General features: G+C 37.7%; 1 protein-coding gene across 5 annotated transcripts in view; it reads left to right on the top strand.

Moving 5' to 3' along the window:
• Nucleotides 1-12864, top strand: part of CFTR (CF transmembrane conductance regulator) — a 166767-nt gene that overhangs the window by 109445 nt on the left and 44458 nt on the right. For all 5 annotated transcript variants that reach the window (XM_047695523.1, XM_047695520.1, XM_047695521.1 and 2 more), the window contains 3 exons: nt 3500-3650; nt 4526-4753; nt 7965-8065. In XM_047695523.1, coding sequence (XP_047551479.1) covers nt 3500-3650; nt 4526-4753; nt 7965-8065 — 480 coding nt within the window. The remainder of the gene's footprint in view (nt 1-3499; nt 3651-4525; nt 4754-7964; nt 8066-12864) is intronic.

Genomic DNA, 12864 nt, shown 5'->3' on the forward strand with positions numbered 1-12864 from the left:
ACTCTCTGTCAAATAAGTAAATAAAATCTTAAAAAAAAATCAGCCATTCATCACAGTTTTATTATAAAAAACTTGTCTAGATTGTGAGCTTCTCTAGTTATATTAATTATGTTCATATTAAAGAAATTTATTTAATTCAGAACATTCCAGGAACAGATTTTTGCCCAGAATAAGGCATACCTTTAAAAAATTAGTTTCTGTTTACTCTTTTTTTCCAACATTTAATAATGTTCTAGTAAATTTGCTTTCTGGATTGGAACATTGTATAGTGGAAATGGAAGGTCTGGATTCTATTTCTAACCCATAAAATAAGGTAGATAAATCTGATGATGGTCACTTTCAGTACTCAACTTCTTCGCCTCACATTAGCATACTGGAAATGGCCCATATTGACGCATGTGCTCAGGCCATCCTTAGGCGCTGAGGTCAGAAGCTAATAATTTTAGCAGTGTGTGCAAAACTAAAAGCACTGGTTTAATATAGTTGACATTCTTGTTACACAAAGAAACCTTAAAACCTTGTTTTAAATGGGCATTTATTTATATATCTATCTCCATTCATTAACTTACTGCAGATTTCAGAGTGATCCTTCACTCTTACCCACTCTAGTTTCCCAGGCAGTGGTAGGTGCCCTTCAGTGACAGGAATGATTTTGAGCTGGTTTCAGGGGGTGAAAATGTGCTGCCTAATTCCTTGAACCATGAATGGATGGTGCCTTGCAGGCTTTACTGTCTGTTGAAAAAAATTTTTTTTCCTGAAGAAGTTTAGGATTTGGGTAAGGATGATTAGGAATTAGAATTCTGTGTTCATATTTTCATCTTGTCTTGAATTCCTTCTATTTATTTTGTTGTCATCTCATGAATACACCTAGTCTAAAATGATTGGGTTTTTATCCACTGTGAATTAAAAACTAGAACAGAATTTAATGTGTCTTTTGTAATGAGAATATCAAATATATTACACCAGTGCCTTTAGTTAAGCCCCAGTGCTAAATTATTAGCTTCTGACCTCAGTTCCTAAGGATGGCCTCATATGGAGCGAATAGAATTGTTTTTCTCAGTGTTTAGACTTCTTTTTCTCTTATGTCTTAGTTTGAGCTATGTTCAGGGTCATTCTAATTGCTGGAAACTTATATTGTGACTGTTTCATAATTTCCACTTGTACCCACCTTTCTCGTTTTTCTCTATGACATCTTGGGTAGTCTGTCTACCCAGTTCTACCTATTCTATTGTAACATAGTTGCATTTTCAGTCCTAAGAATCTCTAGCCTATCAGCAATCATGAAAACAGAACCATCACTTTCTATAACTAATATTATAATCCAACAGCACCAAATTGGAATTATATGGTAAAAATAGCACAAGCCAAACGCAGTGCTGTTCACAACTGTCAACAGCAAATGAAGGATCCCGATCCTAATGGAGTCGTTGAATGTTTCTATTACGCCAGTGCAAGAGCTTTTGTCTTTTAGACATACTGGTACTTAATGTGATGGTCCATTTTAATTAAATCATATTCCCTAGTTAATTGTGCTTGGAGCTTAATTTTTCTCCCCACCCTGCAAAGATCCTGTTTCTGGAAAATAAATGTCTTTGTTTAAAAAACTGTGGTTTGTCATTGATGAAGTCTTATCAGTCTTGTCAGTCTTACAAGTAAGTAAGTAGGGTCTTTGGGGCCTTTTCATTGTATTGGTGGCATTCGTAGGGCAAGAATGGAGAAGGAAGACTGTCCTGAGATTACTGAGTCATCATGTGTACTTGGGCCAGTGACTGGCCCAGTAAAGATTTATCTGAGTATTTGTTGATGAGTGAGGGGCTGGTATGGCAGAATTGATTAGAGACATAGAGGCATTTTCCCTAGAAAGGTATCATTGAGAGATCATCATCTGAAGTTTTAGATGAAAATAACAATCCACTCAAAGAAGATGCAGCTGTTAGCTATACCCTTATCCCCACTGATGTCTTCCAAAATGTTCTGCATTTCACTGCATCATGGAGAAATATGCATGTGTCACCCATGGAAATTGGTAGAGAACTGGCTCACTGATTATCGCATGGATGTTCTAATAAGTTTATTTTTTAAATTATTTTTATTTTTTTAAAGATTTCATTTCTTTATTTGACAGACAGAGATCATAAGTAGGCAGAGAAGTAGGCAGAGAAGCAGGCAGAGAAAGAGGAGGAAGCAGGCTCCCTGCTGAGCAGAGAGCCAGATGTGGGACTCGATCCCAGGGTCCTGGGATCATGACCTGAGCCGAAGGCAGAGGCTTTAACCCACTGAGCCACCCAGGCGCCCCTAAGTTTATTTTTTTAACCTTTGTTGTGACATTATTGTGTATTTTATTCACATGGGTTATTGTGGAGCAAATGTTAACAGACTTTTTTTTCTTTTTAAAGTGTATGGATTTAAAACAAAAAAAAGTGTATGGACTTAGTGTCATGTGGAAATACGAGAATATAAACTTTTCACTTGATTTGGAAGAACGCCAATATGGTTAGCTTGTTTCTGAGACTGCCAAGGGCTCCCATGTTTTGGTGGATAATGTAAAGAGATATCTCTGATGGGTTTGACTAAAGCTCTAAGTTCATTTTGACAACATATAAAAGTAAATCAGCCATATCCCAAAAATCTTTTTTTGAGTCTTTAGGTCATCTCTAATTATTTTGAGGAGTGGGAATAGAAGTGTTGGGAGGGGAGTAAACTGTATTAAATATAATTTTTAAAAACTTTAAACATGAGTCAACTGTGTTTGGAAAAACTAAGTAGCTTGTCTAAATGACAAAGCCTTCACTTAAACCAGATCTTTCTGACTCAAAAAGCTCCCAGATGAATGCCTGATTTTCAGAAATTGTCTAAACAAATCAATCCTAAAATTTCACATTTATGCCAAAACAATTTCAAAATTAAAAAACATTATTTTAAAAGAAGACCAGGCTAGGAAAAAACATCATACTCATCTATGATTATTTATCATACAGCATTTTAAGGCATATGGGAAATGAGAATATACTGATATCCAAGAACACCGTGTTTTCAAAACTTCAGAATGTTATTCTAAGCAACCAGACAAATATTTTGAATTTTGATAGAACTTATGAAAAACACTATGTTCACATGGCTGTCTTCCTACTAGGAAGTTAGCTGGCTCTTGTTAAGAATGGAACAGAGTGGGGCGCCTGGGTGGCTCAGTCTTTAAGAGGCTGCCTTTGGCTCAGGTCATGATCCCAGGGTCTTGGGATCGAGCCCTGGGATTGAGCCCCATGCAGGGCTCCCAGCACCATTGGGAAGCCTGCTTCTTCCTCTCCCACTTCACTTGCTTGTGTTCCCTCTCTTGATGTCTCTCTCTCTATCAAATAAATAAATAAAATCTTAAAAAAAAAAAAAAAAAGAATGGAGCAGAGTGTGAAAAGGGTCTTTAGAAAGACATCTCTGACATACTCTTGTATGCTTTGCAACATGAAAACATTTAGTCACCCAAGTGCTTTCTCTGATCCTGCAGTTGTTACTAATTGTGATTGGAGCTGTGACAGTAGTTTCGGCTTTGCAACCCTACATCTTCCTAGCAACAGTGCCGGTCATAGTAGCTTTCGTTATACTGAGGGCCTACTTCCTCCACACCTCACAGCAACTCAAGCAACTGGAATCTGAAGGTATGAAGCTGCACGTACAATGCTCGCCATGGAAAACGACCACAAAGGCTATTTGTGATTCTCGATCATTCACCTACTTTTCTCACCTTTTCCCCTGCTTTTAAACTCTTGCATTATGTAACAATAAGAAGGTGTATGCAAAAGGACACAGTAAATTACAAAGCACACATAGATTGTGTTTGTTAATGACCATGGGACTTCATTTTGGTTTTAAAACAAGTGTGTGGTCTTAGAAGGGCTGGCGTGTAAGATGTTCATACATAATATACATAATTATATAAATTAAATTTTAAAATGATAGTGCTACTATTACTAAAGTTTTGTCTGGGTTCTCAAACAACACTGGACAAAATTTTTCAGATACCCTTTCTTTTTCCCTGGGGGTTACCTTTTTGTGTGCCCCCTGAGCACTGTTTGAGCTATTTGGGAAGCACATTTTTCAGTAATAGCATTGCTGCTGGTGCATTTTCAGAGTTAAATACCCACTGTGTTTTTACTGAGATTATTATCTAATTGAACTCACAGAAACTTAAATAAATTGTCTTTAAAAAAAAAAAACATTTTCTCTCAGCAGTGATTAATTTAGAATAAATTAATTGTTAAAATTTAGGATTAGCTAGGGTAGCCAAGAAATATAAATAAAACATGGTATTGATTTTATAATAAGCTCCCATCCATGGTGGCCAAGTAACAAAGGAGTCTAATTCATTTAAGATTAAAAAAAGACAACTATTCAAAGTATGGCACCAGTATGAAAGACATCTAATCAATGATTTTGGTGAATGATTACTCTTCCTTTTTCAGGTACCTGGTAGTAAGAATTTGCATTATGTAACTACATCATTTGCATTGTTTTCTATGGGACTATTTTGCAGGCAGGAGTCCAATTTTCACTCATCTTGTCACAAGCTTGAAAGGACTATGGACACTTCGGGCCTTTGGACGTCAACCTTACTTCGAAACTCTATTTCACAAGGCTCTGAACTTACATACCGCCAACTGGTTCTTGTACCTGTCCACACTGCGCTGGTTCCAAATGAGAATGGAAATTATTTTTGTCATATTCTTCATTGCTGTTACCTTCATTTCCATTTTAACAACAGGTAATATGAACTTGTTAACTATCGAATCGACCATTTAATTTAAAACTTTGTCAACCCCAAAATGCTACATTCTCATTGGTTGAACATTTTAGATACCTTTAAATAGATTTTGGAGGGAGTTTATTAATCTGAAAATTCATTTATTGTGGGACAAATAATTTCTTTGAATGAGAGCTCTATTATTTTAGCTTTACAGTTTGAAAAACAGACACAGAGAGTGTCAGATAACAAATCTGTGATTGAAAGAAAAAAATCATCTTTTGACTCTCATATTGGTAAAGCATCCTGGTGTCAAAAATTATAGATTTCATTTATTCAAGTGCTCTCTGAATGGGGGAAAGAAACATCCCTGTTTATACACATATGCACACAAAATGCCCCCACCCTAGTAAATTTGTTTCTTTTTACTACCAGTTGTGCAATTCACTATCCTAATGTGAATTTTACATGATGGAAAACTACCACAGGAGTGAATAACTTAGATAGAAGTACTATATTCTTTTTTTTTTTTAAGATTTTTATTTATTTATAACAGAGAGAAAAGCATGGGGGAGCTGGAGAGGGAGAAGTGGGCTCCCCGCCAAGCAGGGAGCCTGATGCAGGGCTTGATCCCAGGAGGGTGGGATCATGATCCTGCTGAAGGCAGACGCTTAACGACTGAGCCACCCAGGTGCAGAAGTACCATATTCTTAAAAAATAATGTCTTGAATTTTAAGATCTTGAATTTTAAGATCTTTGGGTGAAATACACGGAACTTTTCACCATAAGTACAATGAAACTCTGTATGAACAAATGAGTTCTTCTAAGTTAAGAAGCTGAATTAACTGAGCTAGAAGTGTTGAAATAGCTTATACATGCAACAGTGGACAGATTTAGATTACCTGCCAAATCTGAGGGATTGTTCAGTTGTTAGAAATAGAATCCTTCTCCAACAGAAGGAAGCATAGGCTGGAATCCCAGGAGGGTCCCGTGAAGCCCAGGGCAGGAGCATGCTGGGTCTTCAGAGGGAACAGAGGAGACGTCCTCATCTCTTGTGGCTGGATGCTGCCTGAGTGTAGTCCTCTGTGGCTGCTTCCTGTATTCTGTCTCTCTCTCTGATGACTGGTTTTCTGGGTGAACCAGAGCTGTGCCACAGTGACTGCCTATGGCCCCTTGAGTTAACAGCAGCATTCCTTTGACCAGGTACAGAGTACTGGAAAGAATAGAAAACAGGCTCACCTTGACTGCTGTGAGAGGAGTGGGTTCCTTACATCCATCATTCTCTCAACTCACAGTGGGAAATGACTCTCTGTGATGAATATAAGTGAGCAGGCAAATGAACTAAAATTCTTCGTACTATAGTCAATTTTCTTCTTAGGCTCAGAATTTTAAAATTTTTCCTTTAAGTTATTTGAAACAAGATCAAGGAGGGCTGAATGGATGAAGATTTGTTAACAGTGTGTCATGTGCTGTAAAATCGTGGTTAAGGATCTGATTAGGTCCTGATCTAATAGGGCGGTAGTCAAAGCATTGACAGATCACGTTAGTTCAGGACCAGTCAGTCAAACCTGATTCTAAGCCAGAGTGAATGTTAGCCACCTGATGAATAGCAATCCTGCTTCTCCTAGTCTTCAGCTATGATAACTTGTATATACTAGTTAGCTTCTCTAAGGCCCTCATTTTCCTCGTATTGTAAATACACATGATAACAGTACCTATCTATCATATAGTTTGGGTGAGTATTAAATGAGATACTTTGTATAAAACACTTGGTATAGTGCTGGTTCCTACTAAATACCCATAAATATTATATTATTTATTCTTGTTATTTTTAAAATTTTATCTTACTCTCATCTTAACCTTCAGAATGAGTAATATACTGGGGTTCTGATAAATCTTACCTATTTGGAATAAATGATTTAGTATTAAAAGCACATGCCTACTGTGTATGGTTTGTCTTCTGTCAGAGGAAATGTGGAAGAAAAAATTTCAATTAATAATAATAGGACAAATAACTTCCCCCAATTTTAGAACCCAGTAATGATCTTATCCTATAATACACTTGCCAGGACTGACTCTCAATGGAGACTTGATAACCTAAAGTTTTAAAAACTTTTCTGTTAGAAGATTTTTATAGTCATAAATTAGTGGTCCTCTCCAGCCCCACACATAGAAGCTATGTTTTCTAATAAACACTTAAGTATTATTCATCCTGGGCAAACTGGTCATTTTTTTTTTTAATATAAAAGGCAGTTTTCTCCTTTTCTCAATGGCAGACCCATGAGTTTTGACTTCCTCATGAAACCCTAAGTCCACTTTGTACCCCAAAGTGTCTGATTAGTAGAGAAAGTTCTCCTCACAAAGGCAGGAGACCTATCTAATCATCTAACAGATGCTGCTCAAACCTTTCTCCTGCTTTTGACTTTTTTTTTTTTAAGACTTCATTTATTTGAGAGAGAGAGAAAGAGAGAGAGAGCATGAGGTGGGGAGGGTCAAAGGGAGAAGCAGACTCCTCACTGAGAAGGGAGCCTAATGCGGGACTCAATCCCGGGACTCCAGGATCATGACCTGAGCTGAAGGCAGTCACTTAACCAACTGAGCCACCCAGGAGCCCTCGTGCTTTTGACTTCTTTGTGGAGGACCTCATCCAGACATAGAAGTTTTTTGTCATTGCCCATTGTAGACTTTGAAGGTATTATTACCTACAGAGGAGTAGTAGAAGAGATGACCATGGTATTTACCTGACACCAGCAGCCCCTTCAATATCTGACACATTTTTTTTTTAAAGGGCAACTCTTTCCTAATAGTCACTCTTTAATTTATTTTTTAAAAATATTTATTTATTTATTTATTTGAGAAAGAAAGAGAGAGTGTGTGAGAGAGGATAGGTCAGAGGGAGAGCAGACTCCGCACTGAGCAGGGAGCCTGATGTGGGACTCGATCCCTGGACTCCAGGATCATGACCTGAGCTGAAGGCAGTTGCTCAACCAACTGAGCCACCCAGGGGGCCCCAGTCACTCTTTAATTTAAAACATTGGTTTATTACTTAACTATATGCAAGATATTATTACTAGTGGTAGATACTGTAGTGAACTGAGATGAAAGATGGTTAAAATTAGCACAAAATTGGAATGCAACTTTAATATGATGCATGCCCTAGGAGCAGCATAAAGAGGTTCACAGCAGAGGGAAATAACATAAAGCCTGTTTATATTTTTTTCCCCACCTATAGGTGAAGGAGTAGGAACAGTTGGTATTATTCTAACGTTAGCCATGAATATCATGGGTACATTGCAATGGGCTGTAAACTCCAGCATAGATGTGGACAGCTTGGTAAGTAATTATTATTTTTTAACTTTTATGAAAAAATTTGGACAAACCAAAAAGCATAGGTAATGACATAAGGGAGGACTACATATCCAACACCCAGCTTAAGGAATAAAACATCACAGAAGAATCAAAGACTACTATGTATCTCAGTTTAGACCTTCCTTTCTCCACATAGACAGCCACAGTCAAGATCTTGTGCTACAGTGAAAAACCCTTGTCAAGGGATGGATACACAGGAATGGCTATACTGGGTTATAGAATTCACCCGTATTCAGTTTTACCAGATGGTGCCCAATTATTCTCAAATATCTTGTATAAATTTATACTCCCATCAAGAGAGTTTAAGAATTTTCATCGGTCCACAGTTTCAGCAGGTTGTCAGACCTTTTAGTTTTGGCAATCGGATGGATGCAAATTGACTACTAAAGAGATAGGACTGCTTAATACGTATTTATTGGCTTATGGGCTTCCTCCTCTGTTAATTATTTGTTTCTGTCAATTGCCCATTTTTGTAGTAGGCTGAATTTTTTCTTAATTGATTCATGAAAGTTTATGAATTCTGGGTTGTCGATTCTGTATATTTTAAACATGGTCCTCTAGTCAGTGGCTTAGCTTATAGTATCTTTTGATGAAAAGAAGCTTCTAAGTTTAATGAAGTTAATTTCATTAGTCTTACCCTTTATCTTTTGGTATCTTGTTTAAGAAACCCTTCCCTGTCTTGGGTTTTCCAGTTCAGCAGCATTATCTTTTTTGTAGTATTCTTTTTTTATTTCTAAGTTTTTAAATTTCCAGTGTTTAGTGATATTTCCTTTCTCATTCCTAGAGTGCTTCTTTTTTTTTCCTTTTTTTAAAAGATTTTATTTATTCATTTATTTATTTTACAGAGAGAGATCACAAGCAGACTGAGAGGCCAGCAGAGAGAGGGGGGGAGCCAGGTCCCCCGCCAAGCAGAGAGCCCGATATGGGGCTTCATCCCAGGACCCTGAGATCATGACCTGAGCCGAAGGCAGAGGCTTAACCCACTGAGCCACCCAGGCGCCCCTAGAGTGTTTCTTTTTGCTTTCTCTCTCTCTCTTTGGGCCAATATCCCCACACATTTATATACTTTATTAGTGGGTACAAAGACCATGTTTTGGTTTCATTGTTTCTCTTGTCTTGGGTCTCTGGAATGCAGAGCCTGCAGTAGTATATAACTGAGTTAATACTGTGTCAGGTGCACAAATCCCATGGCAGCAAGAATGAGAGGTAAAAGGAAGAAGGACAAATTTCCCACTGTTAGTTAAAAAAAAACACATCATTTTCATTGTCAACTTTGATTAGTCTGCCGGGAATAGCGTACTTAAAAATCAGTCATCCATTTCTGCGTTTGCAGAGGGGCTAGAGAGCCAAGTTGAAAATGACCATACATATAACACCATCATTACACTTTTTGCCTAGATTCCTTCTCCAGTCGCCTAATAGGTCCCATGTTCCCAGAATGCACACGTTCATTCAGCTGTGAAAATTTTATAACCAATTCCTATCAGAAGAAATATCATCATGGGATACCTGAGTGGCTCAGTCGGTTAAGTGGCGGACTCTTGATTTTGACTCAGGTCATGATCTCAGGGTCAAGAGATGGAGCCCAGAATTGGGCTCTGCCCTCAGGGAGGAGTCTGCTTGTCACTCTCCCTGCCCCTCCTGCTGTTCTCATGCTCTCATTCTTTCTTTCAAATAAATAAATAAAAATCTTTTTTAAAACAAGAACAAATATCATTATAAAACAATATCTCTGGGAAAAGCAAAACTTTTCATGCCTTCTGCCTGCCCATGTATCTAATATTTTATTTAAGCAAAGCATTTTATTAATTTATTGAAATGTAATTTAACCGTAAGACGATTTATAGTAAGGTTTCTCTCTTTTCCTTGAATGTTATTTTTTGGGGGGTTGGCTAGCTTTTTCTGTGACTCCATTTATTTCCTCACTTAACTCTTAACACTTTTAAAGTTGGGTCTGTATACTTAGAAATATTTCAGTTGAGGCGCTTTTGAGGGGCTCAGTAATTAAGCATCTCCCTTTGGCTCTGGTCATGATCCCTGGGTCTTGGGATCAAGCAGGGACCATTGGGTTCCCTGCACAGCGGGGAGTCTGCTTCTCCCCTCTCCCTTTGCCTGCCATTCTCACCACTTGTGCTCATTCTCTCTGTGAGAGTGAGTATAAATAAAAGTGAGAGTAAATAAAATTAAAAAAAAAGAAATGTTTCTGTTGGAAAATAGCAGGAGAGGAGTAAATCAGTATTGTGCTTGCATTTATTTTTTTGTTCAAATTTTCTACAACTTTGACTTTACAATTAAAATCCTCATGTACTGGGGCGCCTGGGTGGCTCAGTGGGTTAAGCTGCTGCCTTCGGCTCAGGTCATGATCTCAGGGTCCTGGGATCGAGCCCCGCATCGGGCTCTCTGCTCAGCAGGGAGCCTGCTTCCTCCTCTCTCTCTGCCTGCCTCTCTGCCTGCTTGTGATCTCTGTCTGTCAAATAAATAAATAAATAAAATCTTAAAAAAAAAAAATCCTCATGTACTTCACTTCTTTATCTAAAAATATCTCTTCACCTTGTATATGCACAGTTCCTTTGCTATATTAATTTTCTTGGTTTATGAAACAACCTGTGTATATTTGATGTTGAAACCTTTGTCTGGTACATTTCTATTCTGCTTGTCCAATCTCCATTAAAGTTTAGTGTAAAAAAAATAGTTTGTTTAAGGTATGTTGACTTCTCTAAGTTTTTCGCATGGGCATTCCTGAGCTTTGTAACCCTGTGCTTTGACATTGTGTCTTTGATCTTATGGCATGAAAGAATTTTGCAAAGAACTATTATATTTTAATACAGCCTATGAAAATTATCAATATTTGCATTTGATCTCATTTTAAAAAGTCATGTTCTTTTGTTTAAATATCAAAGTGATCATGTTAGTTTTCATTTCCCTGCCAAATATACAAGCAGTCTTTCCTGGGCCCCTGTGGACATTCATCTAGTTATTAATATTAATTCCCTTTTTTACCTCTTCCCCTACTAAAGTTGTACAGTAATCTTGTAGTTTTCACCTAGCATATGTTGTGGGTAGGAGGGGAGATAGCTGTGCCCTCAAATTCTACATCTATGTGATATTAACACTGAAGGTCCTTGTGACCTCTGAAGGAGAAATTCACTGTGTTCTCATGTTACATTACTGAATGTCTTAACTGAATTTAGATCTGAGTTTAAATGCAGTAAAGAGGGTGTTTTGTATGATATGGACTTCCAGTTTTCCAGTGCAGGGCTACTCTGAAAAACAAAAACAAAAAAACAGAAAACAAAACTAGACTTAGAAAGAGTATTTCATTTACCTCTCTAGCCTAGTTTAGACACGGGCACAGAATCAAACATAAACAGAACTATGAAGTTATAAAACGGCAGAATGACTTTTCTTTTACTGTGCATCAGTTGCTTACACCCAGGTGCCTGAATTTTATTAGCTTTCAGCCAGTAAGGGTAATATTTGGATGATAACACTTCCTCATTGTTACTTCATGTCACTTTGTAACCAACTGCACATCTCAGTTATCAGCACTCAAAGCTGACCAAAAACCCTTTGATTACATATTCCTAATGAATTCTTCATTATATTCCCTAAGATAGTTCTTTCCCACCTTCTTATCTTTTCTCGGGAGCTCTGATGATTCTACCCCCTGCACTCTCAGCCAATGACCTTGCTATATACTTCATAGAAAAAAACAGATGCAACCAAGAAGAATTTCCTTATTTCTCTCTACCAGTTGTACCAGCCTGTTCACCTCTATTCATATGCCCTACCTTCCCTCTGTGTCTTTATTCCTATTTAAAGACCAGTAACACTCAATTAACTGCTCTTTGTGGGACCTCTGTCCCCATCATAAAACTACCTTCCCTTGATGTATAACTTGCACCTCTTTTCTTTGATCTATTTATAGCACAACTTCTTGAAAGAGGGCCTGTCTCCATTTCCTCCTTCCCATTCTTGCCACAGCCTACTTCACTTTGTTTGCACCAGCCCCATGACTCATGGCCAATATTTTGCCAGATCCAATGTCCTTGTCTCCCGTACCCTCTCAGCAGTACTTATGCCATAGACAAATCCTTCTGCTGGATACTTTCTTCTCTCAACACCATGATGATCCTCCTGTCAGTCTCTGCTACCTCTTGGGTTCCTCCTTACTTCTCTTTGCTGGCCCTCCTCTTCTTACAGGTCTCTGAACATTAGCTATATTCCAGCCCTCTTCTGTCTTCTCTCTAGCTGCTGCCATCTAACTCTGTGCTATAGAAACCATCTCTCAATCACTCATTCATATCTCTAGTCTAAACCAGACTCTCTGAAGATACACTACAACTTGATGCCTCTCTGTGTTTAGAAAGCACAGTGATAAGAATATCTTCCAGTAAACTTGACATTTTGGGGCCTAAGTTCTTGTCTAGAATCTCCTCAAAATACAACATGTGGTATCATGAGACCATTAAAAGGGAACAGAACTTCTGTTCTACCTACTAATTTGTCTGGCTTTATATAGTAGTTTGGAAAGAAAAATCATCTGAACATTGTCACCTTATGAATGATACAGATTAGTAGGCTGTGAGTCACCCAGAAATTTAAAAAAATAGTAAAATTGCCAGAGAGTCAAATTTAATAATTCCCACTGAAAACCCCCATTATAGGGAATTTCCAATTATTTCAGTTGATATCATGATATTTTAAATACTGTTATTTCAAATTCACCCTTCATTTATGTATATAAATGTGTATATGTGTAT

This window comes from Lutra lutra, chromosome 11 (genome assembly GCF_902655055.1).
Source record: "Lutra lutra chromosome 11, mLutLut1.2, whole genome shotgun sequence".
Lineage (NCBI taxonomy): Eukaryota > Metazoa > Chordata > Mammalia > Carnivora > Mustelidae > Lutra > Lutra lutra.